Here is a 23,978-nt window from a genome sequence, read left to right as displayed (position 1 = left end):
TCGGTGTCATTGTATTTTGTCTGTGTCCGCATAAGTGCAACAATCTTGAAATCTATGTGAGTGAGTATGGTTTTACGCCACTTTTAGCAATATTCCAGCAATATCACGGCGGGGAACATCAGAAATGGGCTTCACACATTGTACCCATGTGGGGAATCGAACCCGGGTCTTCGGCGTGACGAACGAAAGCTTTAATCAGAAAGCTGTTGGTTTTGGTTTTTTTGCCCGGCGTGTGAATATCACAAACTGAATAAAGCAAAATCTTGTTTTTCGAATGATCGCAAGATCATGGTGTGGCATCAGATAACTGTAATGTCTGGAAAACCGTTACGCCTGCTTAATACTTTTTTCCGGATTAGGGCCATCTAAGCCTAACCATAACCCATGCTTATAATGTATAATGATTTTTAAAACTTCTAGTCAGGGACGGTACTTATTGTCTGAAACATCGTTGTAGAGGTTACGGGCGTAATGTTTACACATGCTTGTTCTGGAGGGACGTGTGTCTTACAGTTTAAAGAGAAGACGCTGTAAACCTGTTAACACACTACCTCTATTGTTTGTCACCAATGTTCAAGTCATCACCTGTCCTGGAACAGAACCTGTGCGTGCTCAGGTATTCATTAGCACGTATATACACATTTTTTCATAAAAATGAAGCCTCAATATTTCTACTTCTCTGCGAGTGTTTAAAACAATAACTGACCTTGACCTTGAGGTCCAAGTTAGCCTGACATTCAGTAAGTGTATTGTACACTTAAAAAATGGACTTGCTGTCTAACATGAACCTCACGGAAAGGCGAGTAACTATTTCGTCTCTTCCCCTAGACTGGCGCTGAGTCTCTAAATATACATGTATAATGTTGATAGAACAAGCACAACATTTCAAACAGAAACATCTAGACCCTGAAATGAACATATTTCACAAAAGAAACGGTTCCCATAAATGATAACAATAAGGAACCCAGAGAATTTCATCATTTACTGAAACTGCCGTAATCTGGACATGCCACGTATTAAAGACTTGCATAGGATTTCTTCTTGGATACATTTCTTTCAGGGTCTGTAAGACGGACTAGCTTCATTTAGGTCTCGAACATTACGATAGGGCAGGGCAGAAGTGAAAATAATACAATTCAGAGACTGTGAGAAAACTATGAGCAGCAACTATTTCGTGTTTCCTCCACGCATTTCTAAAGAGACTGAGGTCAAGATTATATCACTTACAAGGGCATGCGGAAACATAAGGAGATAGGTATGTCTGCTGAAGACGCCTCATAAACTTTAAGTACATAATGTTAGCGAGAATGTCGACTTTTTATGCGTGTTTGTCATCGACAACGGGACCACGGTAGTAAACACAATCCCGTCACCATCCACACTGAGGGAATATTTGGCGCCATAATAGGCAGACAAACATGGACTGTACTCTCAGATAACAATTACTGGTTGTCACAAGACTGTATAGGTAGTGGAATATAAGACTTATAGGACACCATTAGACCAACACTGGGTAGTGGAATATAAGACTTATAGGACACCATTAGACCAACACTGGGTAGTGGAATATAAGACTTATAGGACACCATTAGACCAACACGGTGGGTAGTGGAATATAGGACTTATAGGACACCATTAGACCAACACGGTGGGTAGTGGAATATAGGTCTTATAGGACACCATTAGACCAACACGGTGGGTAGTGGAATATAAGACTTATAGGACACCATTAGACCAACACGGTGGGTAGTGGAATATAAGACTTATAGGACACCGTTAGACCAACACGGTGGGTAGTGGAATATAGTGGACATATATAGGACTTATAGGACACCATTAGACCAACACGGTGGGTAGTGGAATATAAGGACGCCATTAGACCAACACGGTGGAGTAGTGGAATATAGGACTTATAGGACACCATTAGACCAACACGGTGGGTAGTGGAATATAAGACTTATAGGACACCATTAGACCAACACGGTGGGTAGTGGAATATAAGACTTATAGGACACCATTAGACCAACACGGTGGGTAGTGGAATATAGGACTTATAGGACACCATTAGACCAACACGGTGGGTAGTGGAATATAGGACTTATAGGACACCATTAGACCAACACGGTGGGTAGTGGAATATAGGACTTATATTACACCATTAGACCAACACGGTGGGTAGTGGAATATAGGACTTATAGGACACCATTAGACCAACACGGTGGGTAGTGGAATATAGGACTTATAGGACACCATTAGACCAACACGGTGGGTAGTGGAATATAAGACTTATAGGACACCATTAGACCAACACGGTGGGTAGTGGAATATAGGACTTATAGGACACCATTAGACCAACACGGTGGGTAGTGGAATATAGGACTTATAGGACACCATTAGACCAACACGGTGGGTAGTGGAATATAGGACTTATAGGACACCATTAGACCAACACGGTGGGTAGTGGAATATAGGACTTATAGGACACCATTAGACCAACACGGTGGGTAGTGGAATATAAGACTTATAGGACACCATTAGACCAACACGGTGGGTAGTGGAATATAGGACTTATAGGACACCATTAGACCAACACGGTGGGTAGTGGAATATAGGACTTATAGGACACCATTAGACCAATACGGTGGGTAGTGGAATATAGGACTTATAGGACACCATTAGACCAACACGGTGGGTAGTGGAATATAGGACTTATAGGACACCATTAGACCAACACGGTGGGTAGTGGAATATAGGACTTGAAGGACACCATTATATCAATACGGTGGGTAGTGGAATATAGGACTTATAGGACACCATTAGACCAACACGGTGGGTAGTGGAATATAGGACTTAAAGGACACCATTAGATCAATACGATGGGTAGTGGAATATAGGATTTACAGGACACCATTAGACCAACACGGTGAGTAGTGGAATATAGGACTTATAGGACGCCATTTGACCAACACGGTGGGTAGTGGAATATAGTACTTAAAGGACATCATTAGACCAACACTGGGTAGTGGTATAAAATGACTTAAGGACACCATTAGACCAACACGGTGGGTAGTGGAATATAGGACTTAAAGGACATCATTAGACCAACACTGGGTAGTGGAATATAAGACTTATAGGACACCACTAGGCCAACACGGTGGGTAGTGGAATATAGGACTTATAGGACACCATTAGACCAACACGGTGGGTAGTGGAATATAGGACTTAAAGGACATCATTAGACCAACACCAGGGGCGGATACAGCTTTTTGAGAAAGTGGGGGGGTGCACACTATTGAGAAAAGGAGAGGTGCACACTTCATTTTCACCTGAGTTTCAATGGTCATTTAACAAACTTTCAGCACAAGGGGTGTGTGTGTGTGTGTGTGTGTGTGTGTGTGTGTGTGTGTGTGTGTGTGTGGTGGTGTTGGTGTTCTCTTTTTTTTCTCCCTGCAAATCCCCCTCCCTCCCTCTCTGGATCCGCCTATGCAACACGGTGGGTAGTGGAATATAAGATTAATTAGCATTTGCTTGTTTGTTGTTTAACGACGCACACATAAATAATCCAGTTGTAGGGCGGCGGTCTGTATATAATCGAACCTCGACCAGACAATCCAGTGATCAATCGATCAACGCAATTCGGATGTAAAACTAAAGACATCATTAGACAAACACGGTGGGTAGTGGAATATAGGGCTTTTAGGACACCATTAGATCAATACGGTGGGTAGTGGAATATAGGTCTTAAAGGACACCATTAGACCAACACGGTGGGTAAGGGAATATAAGACTTATAGGACACCATTAGACCAACACGGTGGGTAGTGGAATATAAGAATTATAGGACACCATTAGACCAACACTGGGTAGTGGAATATAAGACTTATATGACACCACTAGACCAACACGGTGGGTAGTGGAATATAAGACCTATAGGACGCCATTAGACCAACACGGTTAGTAGTGGAATATAAGACTTACAGGGCACCATTAGACCAACACGGTGGGTAGTGGAATACAGGACTTAAAGGACACCATTAGATCAATACGGTGGGTAGTGGAATACAGGACTTAAAGGACACCATTAGATCAATACGGTGGGTAGTGGAATAAGGACTTATAGGACACCATTAGACCAATACGGTGGGTAGTGGAATATAGGACTTAAAGGACACCATTAGATCAATACGGTGGGTAGTGGAATATAGGACTTATAGGACACCATTAGACCAACACTGGGTAGTGGAATATAAGACATATAGGACACCATTAGACCAACACGGTGGGTGATGGAATATAAGAATTAAAGGACACCATTAGACCAACACTTGGTAGTGGAATATAGGACCTAAAGGACATCATTAGACCAACACCAGGGGCGGATACAGGTTTTTTAGAAAGGGGGCCGGGGGGTGCACACTATTGAGAAAAGGAGGGGTGCACACTTCATTTTCACCTGAGTTTCAATGGTCATTTAACAAACTTTCAGCACAAGGGGGGGGGGGGGGACTCCCCTGCAAACACACACCCCACCCCACTCTGGATCCGCCTATGCAACACGGTGGGTAGTGGAATATAAGACTAATTAGCATTTGCTTGTTTGTTGTTTAACGACGCACACAGAAATAATCCAGTTGTAGGGCGGCGGTCTGTATATAATCGAACCTCGACCAGACAATCCAGTGATCAATCGATCAACGCAATTCGGATGTAAAACTAAAAGACATCATTAGACAAATACGGTGGGTAGTGGAATATAGGGCTTTTAGGACACCATTAGACAAACACGGTGGGTCGTGTAATATAAGACTAGAAGATTAAAATTAAACAACCAGGGTAGGTAGTGAAATATGCAAGCCTGGTGAGTATGCACTAATCCACCCGACAAACAGCTCCATAAATCGCGATAACATTCCTTCCCCGAAATGTTCAAACCCTCCCTGTGTGGGGTGGCGCGCGTTATGACTCGGCCCCGTCATTTTTCCAGCTATTACATAACGGGTACACATTATACCCACATACAGGGGGTATTGACACACACTGTACATAACACTGCCCCGGGGGACAGGCCAGCTGACCGGTGTATTGTACCCAACATAATCCTCAGTCACATTGTGTATGCTTATGTGAGTGCTCAACCCAAGACCGAGACGGGGTACAATGTAAATATTGTTCAGAGTATCCCTTATCGTTCCACACCAACAGTGGATGGTCAAACCTCGATATAACGCCAAATCAAGGCATACCTACTCTTTTAATGTTGATCCAAATTTAATACTCTCTAGTTCATGCAGTTTGTACAAATATCTTGGGAGTGTCATGTTTGTATTTTTCATTCGAAATTTAAACTTTATTATTTACCTTATTTCGAGATAACCGTTACGTGATAGGGCTCCCAATTAGATACGGAGGTGTACTCCACCTGAAATATCGATTGATAGATTAAGAATAACTGATTGGGTCGACTTCGTTGCTCAAAACAAGATGTTTGGCACGGAATGGCTAAAGGCAGAATAGACGTTAAAATTTAACACAGTTAATTCCTTTCCTATAACAACACTGAAAGAGCGACGCGAGTATAGTCTATTTCACCTGCCACACAAAAGGTAAGTACTGTTTGATGATCTGCCGGCTTTTATAGTAAACGTTTACAGACTGGGTCTTAGATGTCATAGGTGTGTCTAAGACACACAAAAGTCTCTAAGGCACATTTATGTGTTTATATTATGTCAGTATGAATACATATGGTAGGTGTGCGGAGGGGGTATTTATATGTCTTGCAAATTCTTTGACGGAGGTCAATGTCAGCTGACATGGCTACAAGCAAAACAGAAGGGCCCTTTTGGGGTTGTACATTATGAAAGTACATTTATGTTCCTTTGACGCCATGTGTTTCAGAATTGTGAGATCTTGTAGAAGAACGATTCGTTATGCTTTACGACAGTTTCTTATAATAAAGATGTCAACAAAGTGTAAACAGCTTGTGATCGGGATTACTCCCTTACCAGTTTGTAGTTTATTCACTCCAAATAATAGTCTAAACAACTGTGCATGTGATGATATACATGTAATAGTCTAACAGTTCAACTATGTAGACATTAGTTGCTCTTATAGAACTCATTCTTTTAAACATTACTTTGCTCAAGCTAAAGAAATACTGTTAACAATATTCTGACGATTTCCATGAAACATAACCCGTACGAGGCCCCATACCGTGTCAAACCCGAAGCGCACTGACGGTGTCCGGTGTATGAACTCGATGCGCTCCGGTTGGTAATAATGAAAGGAAGTTACGGATATTGAGTCCGCGTAAGACTTGACAGTCAGACATGTGACTGAAGAGATTAATTCATTGTGAACAGTTATTATTATCAGTAGCAAAGGATCGTGTACTCGGAGACTCATTTTGTAGGAATGTGATATATTACGAAGGAAAGACACGACAAGAATGCAACTGTGTTTATATACACGATTGAGTCGTTACTCAACAAAACTAGACCCACCCACATAACATCAGCATATATCATTTCAAGGTCTAGAAACCCCCTCTTGTCTGTCTCGCGTCTCCTGAACTACATTATTTCCCCTTGAACACAACCCATTTTGAAATGTGAAGGCCTAAATGAAGCCAGTTCAGATTTTCTTTTAATTTAAAAAAAATATTCTTGTATAAAAATTCAGAGATTTGACGCTAGCCACATGTCCATATTGAAAAGCCAGGGCATTCACAAGGCAGAATGAACTGAATAAAGCAAATATCGACCGGTCAAACTATTGTGTAATGTGGATTCTGCTACATTAACATGATGGATGTCCAACGATCGGAACACCCTACCATGATATTGCTTTCTTAATATTAAGAAAGTTCTAGCGTTATTCTTACATTGGACCGCATCCGTGATCTGGAGTGGATAGAGATTGACAGGGAGCAAATGGTCAGTGCTTGGACCGCGTCATACCAACATACGTTAAGGGTGGTACTTGTTGTTACCCTGACTGAACCCAGACATGAATTAACTGCCACATATTCGTGCCTGTATGTAACGGCACCAACGGCAACACAATATTTTGTTCTACCCAAGACAAAAGATTGACGTCTACTTCCAGAAATGTATAGTGTATGAATCCACTTGCACAAAGCGATCTTAGCGAACGACGATCGTAAGCCTATGTTTAACGAATAGGTGTTACAATTGTCGTAGCGGACCGGTAAGATAGCTTTGTTTAAGTGGTCCCTGTTTTCTTTGACAAGATTCGCTAGAAAATCTTATTTGAGTTTTAAAAAGTACGTTTAGATAATCGCGAGTTATTGGCAACAAGTCTTACGTTATAGCTAATAGACATCATATTGTGACGTCATAATAGATTGTCCGTGACAGTACAGGATATTCTCTTGACACATCACGTAAGTAGGTACACTAATGTATTGAACCAAAACAGGCATTTACTATCATTCCAAAGGTTTGTATAAAACAGACACGGTTTTACCGAATGCAATATGGTAAAAGAACGACTCTGCGTAGAGTACCAAGTTTAGCAAGAGGTTAAAACACCAGCGAAAATTATTGCTAAACATTCCCAATGAACTATTTTGTTATCTGATTATCGATTAGACCTCTATAACTGCGAAAGTATTCTTAAGTGACGTTGTTGATATAAACAGTCATTAGATCTAACTGCATGGTTGTTTGTTTCTAAAAGTGGTGGCAAAAATTATACTCGTTCACGAACAAAATATTTTCTTATTTCAGACAACAATGAGCATTCTGAGGGGCTACAGCTGAAGCAAGGCTAGCTTTTCTAAAAACGAGAACAACAATGGGGGATTCAAAGACACGTTATGAAATGTCCCGAGCCTTAATGAATCATCTTGCACCCATTAAGGAGGAGTCATTTCTCTCGTCCTCCTCGGGAGCATCCCCCAGAAATGTCCAGCAAGTCCGTCTCAACAACCGGCCAATTCTTATTCAAACTCTACCACCAGATCCAAGGAAAGCCCCATCACAGAAACCGAGACCCCAACCGCAGCCCCGGAAGCCTGTGAATCAAACAGACACGTCTGTCGATCAACTGGTGGCTGACTACCTCCATTTCGCTAAGTACAGTGCTGCTATTCCCGTGAAGACAGACACATGGGACAGCAACGAAACGTTGTATTGTTCGTGCTGCAGTGATCGTAACAGTGAAAACATGCGGCGCAAACGCGGCCTGCCTCCAGAAAAACCAGTCCATTCGTCTGCACAAAAGACTGAACAGCAACCCTCCGAAGCAAACGACAGAGTAGAAAGGTCAAGGCCGTTACGGACGACTATTCCTCCAAATCAAAGCTGGATGAGTTATCAACCCTTGCCATATGCTCAAACATATCTTAATCCCGAATTCAACCGACCAGCTGTTGTCCAAGAGTATTTACAGAGCACCAAGGGGGATGATGAAAGAGACAAAGTCAGGGCTCAGATTCTCGAATCCAACACAAAGTTTGATCAAGCTATGAAAAAGCTGCGTTTTACAACACAGAAACTTGATCCTGAGTTTGATGAAACCAAATTTTCATTTTCATGATCTTCTCTTCATGCAAGGAATGCATTTAAATCATGAATTATTTTGTTGCTGTTGAATTCCTAACATCTCTCGAAATAACAAACCACAAGTGCCACTCCAAACCACTTTTTCACATTCCTTTCTTGTAACAATGTTGAATATTATATCTAGGTAATGAAAGTTTAGTTTGCTGTTAGCCAGTATCCAAATACAACTTGGCTGTGTTCAGAGTTGAATATTCCTCATCCCCACCGAAGTAGTGGTATGCCAATGTTAAGTGAGTAGCTCTTACACTTCTCATGTCTTTTTAGGTATCCATTATGATTCTCCGATAGGATATTCTGTTCTACTTTCTTAATCATGTCTGTGATATTTTGTTCTAAATTTATAAAGAAAAACAATGTACATGTAGTTTGTTTTGTTCCATTCCACATGGGTACAATGTGAGAAGCCCATTTCTGGTGTCCCCCCGCTGTGATATAGCTGGAATATTACAAAAGCTGGGTAAAACCATACTCACTCAATCGCTCCATTCAAACCCAAGATCTTCAGGGAGACTGCATTATCACAGAGAGATTTCACTCTTTGCCTTTTAACCCAAGTCGACACACTGACGTAACTTGGAACAAACTAAATGGTCTTTCATCTACATTGAACTCATAAGACAAACATGGAAGGATTTGTTAAGCAAAATTTTATTCAGTAAATATAAAATGGTAACGTATGGAATACCATATGACGTGCAACAATTATTTGTTCAGACAAAACGCATCCTGAAATCAATGCCGTTGGTCCCTTTAAGGGTTTACTTAAAATAACTCCCAGCATATGCACATGATCCCCAAAACCAATCAACAAATTGATTTAACATCAGAAAAATGAAGCACTTAAGTATTAACTCAGTGTGGAAAAATTATTCATCATGGAATGTTCACATTAAAATCATTACAATTTCAATTTCAACGGAAGAAACTTGAAAGATGAAGGGAATCAAATCCGACTGAGGCACCAATCAGTCACTTAATTATGAATCAAATGATAAGGGAAAATAAAGAACAAAGAGACCAGAATAACACTGTATAGCTTCCAATGCTTAAGGCAATGATACTTGATTTCCTAAATAATATGCACTGAAATCAAGTATGACATGAGCTTCGAAATGGATTACACAATGTAATCAATGCATTAATGAGTGAGAAATAGTGTCATTCTGTTTCAGAAATGCTTAGTACTGGTCAATACTAGTATCGTACTTGTCAACACTAGCATCAGAGACCAAAATTGTTTGATAATGATATGACCTCATGATAAGTACAAACAAAGATCAGGATTAACAAGAGAGAGAGATGTAAAACTGCATGAATGATTCACTGAATATCATGAAGTAACCATGTCCCATAAAGTTCCTATGAAATAATAATATCCTTCCTACCACGTTCACCCTGGTTCATACCCTGGCACTACTTCAAAGGTCTCTTCCAAAGTTACGGGGGATAACAGGCAGTTTGAAAAACAACAACAGGAAATGAACAGATCTTAAAGCAGACAAAGCATTGAATGAGACATGACAGAGTATACAAGAAATAAATGGGATTAGAATGAACACAAATATATATTCCTCCGAAGAAGCAGAGAAAATGACTACAAGTGAAACATAGACAAGAGACCTGTCATCAGCAGTGGCAAAATCACCTACATTGCACCCATCATCTCTGCTTCATCAGGGGTAGGAGTAAAGATGAAGAATATAAGAGTTTGATTGACAAAGGCAGAGTAAAAGCCTCATATGTTCTAGCTACTTGTATAATCATAAGACAAATAATCATAATATAAGGATTATGAAGTCCAGTATCTTCCATTTAACAAGCTAAGGACAAAGAAGGTACATCTGTGCTTCCTATCAGTCCACTAAGGACAGGCCTAAAGTATTGTCAATGCCCGTCTTGTTTTCGGAGTGCTGTACAAAGGTGTTGTTCCAAAGGTAAATAGCACCAAAGTTCATTCATCATTTTCTTTCTTCCCGTATTTCAAAATCCGTGTGAACTCTATGTAGTCAAAGTTACCCCTCTTGATTGGTGCATCCCGAAACATTTCATCTACCTGGAACAAAGAAAGGCATTAATTAGACTACCATACAACCCCATATACACTTTGAAACAGACCACCATACAACCCCATATACACTTTGAAACCATTCATACATGTACTTTTCCAAAAATTACAACATCATTAAATAACAAAATCCTTCAATTACTATTGAAAGTTCAACATTTTTTTTCGTTTTTAATTATATTTTATTTTAATTTTTTTTAAAAATTAATTGTCAGTGTGATGACAGTTTCAGCATTAAATCAGAGTAAGCCTTCGTCTACAGTAATAAGTGACGTGAAGAAAAAAGGGGCTTAACTTCACTCTATTACATTTACATAGTGACATGCATGTTAATGTGTTACAGCTTGGGCTAGTTTTAAAGAGCTAGTCCACTATGACACCAGGCCATGTTGTAATTTGGATATGCCACGCAGACAATCCTGAGCTGACCAGTCCTGTTTCATGCTTTGATACAGAGCGTCAGGCAGGAAAACAACCTGTACCATCTTTTGACCAGAGGTCATGTAATCTGTTAGACGATGGACGCTGTGTCTTCAGTAATAATTCTACGCACCTAGCAAATATGCAATTGATTCCAAAGTGACAGGCTAAGTGAATGAAACTGTTAACATTGAAGTCAGCACTATTAGTCATATCACACTATATGTGTTTGTCAGCACCTAATCCAGGTACCTCTGCTAATCTATTAGTAACTTGTCCTTAAGTTTGATAAAAAGCATGGGATCCCATGGACCTATTATGCTGCAGAATCATATCTGTCAGCAAAGCCATACTGTATCTAATCTAGAAATATATAAAGTGACTTTGTAATGTAAGCATGTTCACACAGCATCTCATACTTACATCTTCATCATTAAACCTATCCCCCATGGTCGTCAAGAGTTCCCTTAACCTCTCTTCCGGGATGAGGCCTGCAATGAACAATACCAAGTAAACATCGGACAGCAACACTGAAGATGAAATATTTGCATCCATACTTGATGTTTTTGTTTGATGTCACACTCAGCAATATTCCGGCTATAAGACGGAGGTCTGTAGGTAATCAAGTCTGGACCAGACAATCCAGTGAGCAACAGTGTGATCAACATCGATCTATGCAATTTGGATAAGATGACATGTGTCAACCAAGTCATCGAGGCTGACTACCTGATCCCATTTGTCACCTCCTATGACAAGCATGGGTTGCTGAGGTCCAATTCTAACCCGATCTTCATGGGTACATGAATGGACCTATTTGTGATATGCAAAGTGGTATAGATGTCGCAAGTCAAAGAAAAACTGACCACTTTGCTTGCCAAGACACAGCTAAAATCCCTCCAGATTGTCATCCAGTAGAGAGGATGTAGACATAAATATCACCATCAAATATAACTTAACATACCTGTACTGTCCTCATCAAAACAAGCAAATGCATTCTTTATGACATCTTCAGGGTCAGTTCCATTCAGTTTCTCTCCAAACATTGTGAGAAACATTGTGAAGTTAATTGGTCCAGGTGCAGCATTCATCATTTCATCGAGATAAGCTTCTGTTGGACTCTTACCTTGAAACAAACACAAAAAGATAATCAAAACCTATCAATGTAGTGTTCTGAACTTAAACTGACAGAAAATTGGGGACACCAGAAATGGGCTTCACATATTGTGCCCATGTGGGGAATCGAACCTGGGCCTTCCTCATGATAAGCGAACACTTTAACCACTAGGCTACTCCACTACCCCCAGTTATAATGAACTGAAGTTAGTGGTGCCTTATGTTTCATACAACTGTTGTTCACTCTATTTCCTAGGTCAGATATCCACCTCTAACCAACTGACTGTTGTTTATCACTGTACTGGTCATCATGAATACCCTTCTCACTCTCCTGATAAAGAATCATCTGTTGTAAAAATAATTATAACCTGGAGCAGGCAATATTTTGATGGTGCAACCTGATAAATTCATTTGGTTGCACCTGGTGCAGGTAGTGAAAACAAAGTACAATCACACCCTGTACACATGGTACAGTACCCAAGTTTCTAATCAGTGAAAATGCATTTGTTATCACCAGGAACACAGTTTGCTGATAGAAGGAAGTGTTTCCTTTGTAAGACCATTAACCATTTAGACATGATACAAATATATTCCTAACATATTCATAACCAGGACATAAAACATGAATGATATCTCAGTTTGTCAATGTGTGGAATTGGTGTTACTGCAGCAAGTGTTTATATGTTTGTATCTACTGTCAGTCAGATTATTTCTTTCGTAAAAACTAGACCAAACCAGTTTTGCAACCGCTAATGGTTCAGAGCAGGACAAGGGGCGGTGGGGTAGCCTAGTGGTTAAAGCGTTGGCTCCTCACGCCGAAGACACGGGTTCGAATCCCCACATGGGTACAATGAGTGAAGCCCATTTCTGGTGTCCCCCGCCGTGATATTGCTGAAATATTGCTAAAAGCGGCTTAAAACCAAACTCAGTCAGTCAGTCAGAGCAGGACAATTAGCCTGTGTTGAAATGATGTGCAGCCAACCACGAAACCCTTGATTAATTACAGTATATATCTGTCCACCAACATAAACTATTTTCAGCAATCCCGGTGAGCAATGCACTTTAATTAATTATCCTTGTGTGAAAAATAGAAACAAGCAAGACAGGAGATTTGCCATATTCAACAAAATGTTTTTAGAACTAATGGTATTAGTAAGTTAAAACATTCTAAAATTCTAAAGAGTAAAATGTTTATGAAGATGATGTGTTGGAAACACTTTTGTCAGTGGCCCACTCAACTTGGTTTTTTTTGGTTAAAGACAGCATTTTACCCGAATTTTTGCTATGAGCTTCATTTTATTCAAATTCTTATTCTTAGCTTACTGCCAGCTGAAATTACTTGACTGAACTGAATTTACAAGAATCAGGCTTTTGACATCAAGGGAAAGTCACCTTCTAAGAAATGTTCTTGATATTATATAGAAGCAGTGGTTATATATTTTGTTATGGTAAATCATAACAAGCATCAGGCTAATGACATCCAAACATCAGCATATTTTTAAGTGGCGGATATATGACACAACATACAATGACTTATGAATTTAAGCTGCTGATTGAAAAGGTTCCACAAAATACAGGTTTCCTTTTTCATAAAAAAAGGATATATTTTAGTTTCTATTCATGTTTCAGAATAGATCACAACAAATCAAGCATATTCTTTCATCAATAACCACTTCAAATTCCTTAAGTACAAAGAACAAATAAACATATTTATTATTTATTACTTACCCATTGATGCAAGCATATCATGCAAATCTTCCTTGTCAATAAAACCATCTCGGTTCTGGTCTATCATATTAAAAGCTTCTTTGAATTCCTGGATCTGAGCTTGGTCAAACATAGCAAAGACATTGGAAGTGGCACGCTGGGCCCTCTTCTTGGTGGTCTTTGCCTTGGTCTTTCTGCTTGACATTTTGGTGATTAGCGGATACACGAACACGAAAAGAAATATCTGAAGAAAAAAAGAAACAGTTTTGTATACATTTCATCAATCTTTTGGGCTCTTCTGTAAACAGGAAATTCACCCTTTGGATTTACAGTAGGTTCCATTTGCTGGAAGCGAAAACAAATTGTTCAAAGCAGAGCCAATTAATAAAATAATTACTTTCAATGAACAAAAGTGGACATAATTCAAACATGCAAGACATACATGGACTTCAAATTAAGGAAGGTTATCACTTTCTAATCCAATACTATATTATTTATTATAAGAGGTTTAGTCCATAACATGAAGTGTATGAGCGAAGAGAACTGTTTCTACCTGTTCAGTCGTTCACAACAACGAATAATGATGTTTTCTTGAATCAATCACCTGATTTGAGGTGAATGTCAATTTAGCCAAAGGCTAAACCAATGTCAACTGTTCACTAGTCGTCAAACCTGACCGACCACCTGCTTTAGGCGAAGATCGCAGGTGTCAGGGCTCAATTGTTAAATACTATCAGGAAGTCAGTTTTGCATTGTACAGTAACTCTTCTGAGCAAAACAGTAACATTCTAGCAGGGACTCCTTATTTGGTCTAAAGTAACCTTGATTTAAGGAACGTCACATCCGAGTGATTCATATCTCGTATTCAATGAATGACAAACATCCAGACGGAAGCTAAATTAGGTCAAAAATCCAATCCATTTCCACGACAATAACTATAAAATATATACGTTAACGAAAGCTACGACTGCTTACATACACACCCAATTTAATTATTCAGCTTAAAAGAAAGATGTGCAAAGTGGACGAAAGGCAATAAAGAACAATATTTGGTTTAAAGTCGCACCCACCTGCAAGTTGTCGAGACTGTTAGTCGTTGAACGGAAATCTAACTGCACATGCGCGGCGTGATGTCCTACGGAAGCTTTCGTTCGAAATGCTGTAATATAACATTCCAGTATGGGATAGGTAGAATGACGTCATTACTTTGGGCTTGAGGTTTTAAAAGTATTTCAGACAAAGAGTTTATTGGATCCACAAGCCATTTTATTCATGGATATTGATAAGATGAATTAAATTCCATGTTTCAAACAATTCTTAGCCAAGTAACAGAAAATAGAAGCATTCGTAAAATAACATATTGGCTGAAAATGTTGGGGCAGATCAATCACTCGCCACTCATAATGACACATACACGGCCAGTATTCACTGAGCCCGCCAAGCCAAGCCCCCCGTTTCTATCTACAAGCATGAGGTACTGGCGTCATTTTTACCAGGAATCCAAACAGGATTTGAATTTGAAAAAGGAGGGAACCTAGCTTGCACCTCGTTTGTATGGACGCTGGACTGAAAGTTTTAAAGAACCAAACTAGATAGTCACTGACAGTCCGGTCACTTCGTTGATTGGTGTCCGCTTCTCAGCTGTTACGTGTGCAAACGCTTGTCCATTTCGCTCTATAATTGGTCATCAATAAACCATGCTCGTCGCAATATAAGCGACTAACGGATTCGGGTGGTCAAGCTCGCTGACTTGGTTAACGCATGTCATTATATATCCCAATTGAGTTGATCAATGTTAATGCTGTTGATCTCTGGATTGCCTGATCCAGACTTGATTATTTACAGACCGCCGCCATATAGCTGGAATATTGCTGGGTACGGTGTTAACAACCAACCAACCAACCGCTCCATCTCTTCAAAACAAACAGACATGCTGCTAAACGTACTTATTCCCACCCCAAACTGTCAATAATGTCTAACGTTCACTGTCTGTGAAGTCAGACCTCCATGAGCTTGGATACCAATGGAACATGTTGGTGTTTTGTGATATTTTCTGTCAATTAATCGTTGAAATTCTATACGGTTAAATTATATCCTACCATAACCGCGTTATTAAGATTTATAACAAATACATATACTGTGTTGGAAAACCAGAGGAATTTAACGCGATTATATACCTCTGAATGACTTTTATTACCCAATCACAATCCAGTCTTTTCTGAAGTAATGGTAGAATGGTTTTTACGAAATGGAATAGGTGGTTGTATGATTTTGTACGATAAATAGAGAATCTCACCCAAGTGTCTTCTGATATCAATTATATCAACACGAGTTGATATCAGTAGACACTTGGCTGAGATTCTCTATTTATCATCCAAAATCACTCTTCATTAATTTTCAATGAAAAATGTACATCTCTGAACAAGGTACTGCCATTAGACTTGCAGTGCAGCGATGTCATAGCATTGTGACGTCATCAAGTACATGACGTCATAGCATTGTCAGGGCATTGTACAAAGTCTACTGTCAAAACAATATCTCCTAGGAGATATCGTTGGATCTCACACAAGCGATATCTCCTGTGGAACACAGTTTTGGCTGATAAATAGAATCTTACGTGTTTTGCGCATGCACTTACATTAATAATTCTACCTGTATGCCCTCCGTTTCTATATGTTAACTGCATTCGTTCTGCGTCACGGGTACAGGGTGATTACAAACGTATTACAATCCTCCCAAAGTGCATGACTCTATTTATGTGATGCTGCCAAGTTTTTGTCGATATCTGTACATAAAAATGCCCAAGGCTGCAATTTTGTCAAGGTAACTTGTCCAGGAAACAGGTGGCACCTAATTTATATCACATAGTTTAATTAAGTGGAATTTAGATGACAGTAAAATACTCAACAACAAGGTTTAATATACACTGTATCCATGAATAAAGATATGCGAGTTTTTTTTTTAAAATATGTAACAACACTATATTATTTCACTGATGAATTTACGCGTGAAAGAGATGACAAAGATGTTCAACTTTCAGACTGAGTCTGTTGTGGTTGTTGTCTGGGGTGGGACAATTATATCTGGCAACCATAATGTGACCATTGTTTTATCTGAATAAACTGAAGGTCGTCTGTACTTTAAAAAGTCATTTTAGGTTTATGGATTATTTTCTTATCACACATTCATTGTTCAAATTTTAGCAACCATGCAAACTTAAACGTTTACGTTCTTTCTTTTTGATTCAGCTATCATGATATCAACTTGACAGGTAGCTATAAATATGAAATGCTACTTTACTTGAACTGAACATTCCGAAAAATACGTAAAATACTTTCAGAGCTAGGCCTACTGCTTTAATGGTTGTCAGATGTCATCAGAGACCATATAATATTAAATGGTCTCTGATGTCATGCATGTTTTTTGTCCAAAGTTATATATTTGTCCAATACACGCTCTTTCATATCAATATTACATTTTCGCCGAGCCTGGATGACTCATTGCTCACGAGGATATAAATATATCTCTGAAACTAGATTTTTTTCGAAGTGATAAGCTATCCGGTTTCCTCTTGAATGCAAGCTTTCTGTCATTGCTATTGCTATTTGCGTTCACTCATTGTTGTTTTGTTTTTTTTGCCACATAGATAGCTATTGTCACTTGTGATACAACATTCCTTTTCAATACATTTATTACACCATATACATAATGTTTATATATTAGTTTTTTTAATTTAGATTCATGTTTCAATATTTCATTAGTGCATGATGTACACGGAAGCGGAAGCAGTGGTTTTCAAGATGGCGGCAAAACAAAGTTTGCACAAAAGCGAAAGCATCAAAACGTGAAAAAACAATGAACCGCGTGATGCACACTATTCTTTGTGCAGTCTTTTCTAACCCAGTGTTCATAGTTTCTGTTTGAATTGTACTGTCAAGATGAGCGCAAATTCTGTTGAAGAACGTGTCACTGATGTGATTTCGGACTTGCTGGTAAGCAAAACAAACGTGCATTGTTAGTTTAGAGCACTGTCTTGGGGTCGGAAATAACAACATTATTTCAATGTTCGCAGTAATATTAAATGTTTTCTGGACTCGTGACAGTAGAGCTACAGTAGAAAATCTTTTGATTCTTACTTTCTTGACATAATTAGCAGACGCCAATGTTCCCCACCATGCTATGAGGGTGAAGAATACCGAGTATAAGCTAAGACGGCACATTACCAAAACGTCATTACTTCATGTGTCGAAAATGGCACCTTATATTTATCTTAAAAATAACTAATTATGCTTTTAGATGTTTTCTACACCCTGTTTGTCATTATTTCCAAACAATTTACAATTAATTGCTTTACCTCTCTAATACAATACAGCTTGTAACAACACTATCACTTAATGGGAAACAAAACCTTTTGTTGTCAGACTTGTCCAGGCAGTCGATTTAGTGTCAGCAACTCACCAAACTGGGTTTCGGTCCAGCTTGGATGGACCTCCATGATTACCTGGGGAAAACCCTTGTATTTCTCATATTTGATCGAATTATGTCACCTTGCAAGGTCTAATATGTGTGTAAATGTGTATGTACAATATTTACTTCAGTTTACAGCAATCACTTTCATTTTCTTACAACCTGTGAAGGTCCAGGTTAGAATGAACCTTCAGTAACCCATGCTTGTCGTAAGAGGCGACTAACGGGATCGGGTGGTCAGGCTCGCTGGCTTGGTTGACACATGTCATCGGTTCCCAATTGCACAGATCGATGCTCATGCTGTTGATCACTGGATTGTCTGGTCCAGACTCGATTATTTACAGACCACCGCCATATAGCTGGATTATTGCTGAGTTTGGCGTAAAACTAAACTCACTCACTCATTTTCTTACAGAGAAGTCATGCCATAGAGGAGGCATTCTGCAACATAATTGTTCACAGTGAAGAAAACGATGCATGGAACAGCAAATACAGTGTAGAAAAACTGAAGAAGCTATGGCAGACAATACCACAGGTTAGTATACTGTATGGTAGACAGCACCACAAGTTTGTAAGCTCTATGGCAGACAATAGCACAGGTTAGTATACTGTATGGCAGACAGCACCACAGGTTAGTATACTGCATACCACAGGCTAGTTTTAAGTCGTGCATTGAAGACAATACCATAGTTACTTCAAAGTATAGAAGACTATACATGGCTATTGGCTCCTAAATTAATCATAGTCCATGTGTTCAAGATCATGTCAATATATGATTATGATGCTGTTCAAACGGTTTGGTTTTAAAAACAGTGCTGGAAATCCAGATCTATTGTCAATGCATCAGGTTCCAAAAAAGCTCTTAGGGAAACTACTTTAGGTCTTCTGATCACAGAATATACGACAAAACTTTCCTCCCAACAATCTATGGGTGTGTCTAAGATGAAGACAATTTTCCTGTAACATATCAGTCTGCGCCAAAACATGTTTAGACTAGTAGCACCAAAATAAGACTGGTGGACTTTAGTGTTGTTATGATGACTGTTATTAGCTGAACTTTCCAGACTACACAGAATTTACCTTGACTGTGGCTTTGGATGAGTATCGTAACTTGCAGACCGACATATCATTAATATGTGAATACAAGGGGTTGGTATTGCCGAGAATTTTCATATTTCAATATATTGCGATGCAAAAGCATATATTGCGATATATATTGCAATATATTGCAAGAACTTTTTTTTAACAAAAAACTACTTATAATCAAGTTAATGCATGATTTACAAAGCAAAAACACAACAAAATCACTATGCTTGATTAAGCTTTAATAAATACTTTTAATCATGACAAAATAAAAATGTAAATAATGTTTGGCACAAATGAAACAAAGAAAGGAACAAGTTAAAAAACGGAAATATCCAAAGATTTCTGAGTGTTAAGAACTTTTCCGAATGCATGTCAAAATCCCGGTTTTCGATCAGCGTATCGCAATATGTATCGTTTTCATGCCTGAACCGGTAAATACCGGTAAACCGGTTATATTGCGCAGCCCTAGTGAATCCATGGAGAATCTCATGTGATTTTATTTACCAGGCTTATTGAAACATTTGCAGTGAATCCTTGTGTTGTCAGCTCAGTTGTTAATACATGTATGTGTAACTTTTGTGATATAATTATTTTTTATACCAGCTTGTTACAGTTTCTCACAGAAACTTGAATATGTGAATACATGACTACATGAAGTGCCCAACCCATTTAGAAAAACATTTGATATGTTTCATACCAAATATTTGCGCACATGCTGTGTCATATTGTTTATTGTGTTATAATTGTTCCAGGAGTCACAGGACATTGGGCTGCGCACATTTGTAGATTTGTTGCATCGCCAGTGCAATGCCAGCCGAGTGAATCTTCTGTGTGAGCTGTTGGAATCAATGGTGGAGAACTGTGTTGTAGCTCCAAGGTACTGAATCAGTATTCAAACTTAAAGGAAATCAAGAATCATACCCAAAACTATATCCCACCCATTCAGTGATTGTATAAACAGTTGTGCCATTTCTTATCAAGTTAATAAGCCATTTATTGTCTTGATTGAGTATAACCACTCTGTTACTGGTTAGTATTCTATAGGGGCGGTAGGGTAGCCTAGTGGTTAAAGTGTTCACTCGTCAGGCTAAAGACCCGGGTTCGATTCTCCAATGTGTGAAGCCTATTTCTTTTGTCCCCCACCATGATATTGCTCTAATATTGCTAAAAGCAGAGTGAAACTAAACTCACTCACTCACTAGTATTCTATTAAGTAGACAATGCTGCACAAGAAATTCAAGATTATTGATCTCAAGTGAACTTTCATTTAGACCATTTAGACTTATTAACGAAGTCTTAAGATGGTAGTATATCTGTTTATTACTTACAGAAGTGGAATAAAGAGCTTTCATATATCATCATTTTCTACTGGGCCACACAAAGCTGTTATAATATTACCATACGTGTGTGTAATAATGTGATACATCATTCAAGGTCTATCTGTGAGGCTTTACTGACCCGTGATGGTCTGAGCTACAGCCAGCCCTTGTTGTGGAATGCTACTTTCAAGCTGATTAGGAAGATTATAGGAGGGGTGGACTACAAGGTGAGTTCAAGGAATGGTAGGAGTACATTAAATATTGATTTAATCATTTGGTATTGATGATATAAAAAGGATCTATCATATAAAATAGTATTGACAACATAAGATGACATTGATTTATGGAAGTGATGAAAGTAATTATTCATGGTGATCAGTGTCATCAATACTCTACAATACAATACTCTGACTGTGGGGTGGTTTTCATTGTGATGAATTGTCTCCCTTGTGCAGGGTGTTCGAGATCTACTGCGGGTCATCCTGGATAAGTTGCAGAATTCCCTGCCATCAGACAATGTGGCCGTCCAGCCAGAGGTGGAAGTGGTGACTGATGTGAGTATCCCAATGTTGTTGAACTGACGACACTCACGGGGTGAACAATGTATGTCAACGTACTACCAACAAATGTTCTACATAGACTATGATTGAGAGTATGAACCTAAAGGGGGACTCGGCTCTGGCAAGTTGGCATTCCTAGCAAATTTGATTCTGGTGTTCAAGCACCATGTTGGTTATCTGTTAACCCAAGATATTTGTCAGTCTAGTAGTTAAGACTAATGCTAAGTCTATACCAAGACTGACAGTGGGAACATCCAACACAGCCTTCCATTACATGACAGGGATGGATAACTGTAAACCGGTTTACATTGGTAGTTGGTAGTTTGACAAGGTAGCAATCTTTACTAGGTGGAAAAATGTCATCCTCACCATGATGATGTTAATTCATCCAAAACTGAAGAACTCAGTGCTGTTTAAGCGGTAGATGATAGGGTGAAGACATTTTCTCCATTATTATCCCCGCCACGAAGTGAGGGGACATAGGTTTGAGCTCCGTCCTTCCGTCTGTCCGTCAGTCCGTCTCAGTGGTCGGGGACAGCTTTTCTCAAAAACCGTTATAGATAGGGAAACAAGATTTGGTATGTGTTTTCAGGACATGAATGCCTTGATGGAGTTCGAAAACTAAACCGTGTTACAATTTGTTACAGAGTTATGGCCCTTGTCATGCGTTTCTTGACTTAATGCTTGGTATCCCCAATGGGGACAGATTTTCCCAAAAACCGTTATAGATAGGGAAACAAAATTTGGTATGTGTTTTCAGGACATGAATGCCTTGAAGGATTTCTAAAACGGAATCTATGTTACGATTCTTTACAGAGTTATGGCCCTTGTCATGCGTTTCTTGACTTGGTGCACATTATCCTCATTGGGAACAGATTTTCTCAGTAACTGTTATAGGTATGGAAACCATATTTTGTATGTGTTTTCATGAAATGAATGTCGTGGTGGAGTTAAAAAACAGGAACCATGTGGCAGGGGATATTGATTACCATGTGTTCTTGTTTGATTTGACATTGTTGTGGGTGTCATTCAGATGAGGAAGCAAACGTTCAAAAGATATTCTTCCTCCACAGGTAGTCACATATATCCTGGACAGAAATGCATGTCTCCTACCAGCATACCTGGCCATTAATGAGATCACCAAAGTCTGCCCTGATACAAGCACATGGCCTCAATGGGTGAGATACCGGACAGTCCAGGAGATTTCTATATACACTTAATCTTCAGTATTGTGTCATTTGAGGTTGTGTAGTTCCATCTTGGTAGGTGTGCTGTTCATAGAATAAAACATGTTTCTACTTTCATTTTGATTTCAATATTTTTGTTTAACTGAACAAGTGCTCTCATTCAAAAAACAAACCTGATGCATTCTACTTTCAATACATAGATTGACAGCTTTGTGGATGGCTGTATATACTTTTAACACTACATCTGTAAGTACTTCAGCTAGATTAGCCAGTTAAAAATCGAGTACGGACTCGGCAAACGTGTGATTGATATTTGGGAACATTGACACACATTCAACCAAGTCAGTGAGCTTGACTACCACTACATTGTTTGAAACTTTTTGACTGAAATGAATCATGGTGCACAGGACTGGAACTTAGTGGAACAAATTTGATCATTATATAAGGTCAGAAATGAATCTTTGCAAATAATAGCAATAATCACACCTTGAGTTCTATACACAATCAGTCGAAATAGAAGTTCACAATGACATGTATCACGTTTTGCAGAGCATGGGGAAGATGTTGTCGAGTTTTGTGGACAGTTTCCGACCAGCTGCTCAGATGGTCTCCATCGCAGGTGAGAATCAAACAGAAGCTATAGAAATACAGAACATGAGAACATGGTTGAAACCATGCATATCAAATGTCTTGGAGTGAAATGATACAATGAAATAATGTACTGTATTTCTCGTAAACCAGGGCGAAGTCATCTGTTGCCAGTGGTAGGGCACTCCATGTCCATGAATAACGTATGGCGTCTCAATACCACGACACTTCGCTTCCATCTCAGCGGTCCTCTCCCCTACGACAAGGCAAGTTAAACGACTTTCTTACGTTTTACATGAATTACACTAACACATTGGTATTTAACTACCTGAAGTTATGTGTCTTCAGCTTAACGTAAAGATGAAGTAGATGGTACGATTGTAACACATTATTGTAGCACGTAAATAGCCTTGTTCTATTTCAGGATTTGAATGTGTCTTCAGTTTTAGTCTTCCATTGTGACTGTTGATTTGATTAAAGTTGTGTCTTGTTAAAGCAATAATTATCTTAAGCTGATGAAGTGACAGTAGTGAGTATATATCCGTTTTAAATGAAATTATAAATATATATTGAAGCCTTTTGACTTAGTAACCCTCATCTCTAATATACCACACTCAAATCCTAAATTACTTTCCGAAAATATTATCATGAAGTGAAATGATCCAAAACATCAGATTCATAAGTGAAGTAGAAAAACTGGGAAAAGTTGACAGTTTTTTTTCCCTTCAATTTCAATAATTCATAAATTCATTCACCATGGAAACCGTAAATGTACACTTTTTGGTTTGCAAGCCTATTTTTTTCCTTTGGTTTTGGTATTGTGAGTTACTGAGTAAAGGGTTGAAGGACATTGGCTGTGTGACATCCATGTTGTCCCGGCA

General features: G+C 39.0%; 3 protein-coding genes across 7 annotated transcripts in view; 2 read left to right on the top strand and 1 right to left on the bottom strand.

Moving 5' to 3' along the window:
* The first annotated feature begins 5,425 nt into the window (after positions 1–5,425).
* Positions 5,426–8,938, top strand: LOC124275353. 2 transcript variants are annotated; one of them, XM_046710861.1, is made up of 2 exons: positions 5,426–5,603; positions 7,749–8,938. In XM_046710861.1, exon 2 carries the CDS (start codon positions 7,816–7,818, stop codon positions 8,557–8,559), a length of 744 nt encoding a protein of 247 aa, XP_046566817.1. In that variant the 5' UTR covers positions 5,426–5,603; positions 7,749–7,815; the 3' UTR covers positions 8,560–8,938. The 2 variants fall into 2 exon arrangements, with proteins under 2 accessions (XP_046566817.1, XP_046566818.1); XM_046710862.1 differs by lacking the exon at positions 5,426–5,603 and adding an exon at positions 7,319–7,402.
* A 277-nt stretch (positions 8,939–9,215) lies between these two features.
* LOC124275354 (myosin regulatory light chain 12B-like) lies at positions 9,216–15,049 on the bottom strand. 2 transcript variants are annotated; one of them, XM_046710863.1, is made up of 5 exons: positions 14,961–15,049; positions 13,912–14,134; positions 12,032–12,193; positions 11,494–11,561; positions 9,216–10,638 (listed from the first exon to the last, which is right to left on the bottom strand). In XM_046710863.1, the coding sequence occupies exons 2-5, from the start codon at positions 14,093–14,095 to the stop codon at positions 10,537–10,539; spliced, it is 516 nt and encodes a 171-aa protein (XP_046566819.1). In that variant the 5' UTR covers positions 14,096–14,134; positions 14,961–15,049; the 3' UTR covers positions 9,216–10,536. The 2 variants fall into 2 exon arrangements, with proteins under 2 accessions (XP_046566819.1, XP_046566820.1); XM_046710864.1 differs by lacking the exon at positions 14,961–15,049 and adding an exon at positions 14,444–14,468.
* Positions 15,050–17,660: 2,611 nt separating this feature from the next.
* The window catches only part of LOC124275352 (mediator of RNA polymerase II transcription subunit 23-like), a 70,418-nt gene continuing 64,100 nt past the window's right edge, over positions 17,661–23,978 (top strand). For 2 of the 3 annotated variants that reach the window (XM_046710860.1, XM_046710858.1), the window contains exons 1-8: positions 17,662–17,882; positions 18,773–18,892; positions 20,196–20,320; positions 20,878–20,989; positions 21,218–21,316; positions 22,396–22,500; positions 23,059–23,128; positions 23,251–23,363. In XM_046710860.1, the coding sequence (XP_046566816.1) occupies positions 17,829–17,882; positions 18,773–18,892; positions 20,196–20,320; positions 20,878–20,989; positions 21,218–21,316; positions 22,396–22,500; positions 23,059–23,128; positions 23,251–23,363 (798 nt within the window). In that variant the 5' untranslated portion in view covers positions 17,662–17,828. Of the gene's footprint in view, positions 17,883–18,772; positions 18,893–20,195; positions 20,321–20,877; positions 20,990–21,217; positions 21,317–22,395; positions 22,501–23,058; positions 23,129–23,250; positions 23,364–23,978 lie in introns of all 3 variants that reach the window. The other variant, XM_046710859.1, reaches the window with a different exon arrangement.

This window comes from Haliotis rubra, unplaced genomic scaffold (genome assembly GCF_003918875.1).
Source record: "Haliotis rubra isolate DU_JTF1 unplaced genomic scaffold, ASM391887v1 Scf2, whole genome shotgun sequence".
Lineage (NCBI taxonomy): Eukaryota > Metazoa > Mollusca > Gastropoda > Lepetellida > Haliotidae > Haliotis > Haliotis rubra.
Note: the sequence above shows the minus strand (reverse complement) of the source record. Positions and strands in the feature narration are given on the sequence as shown.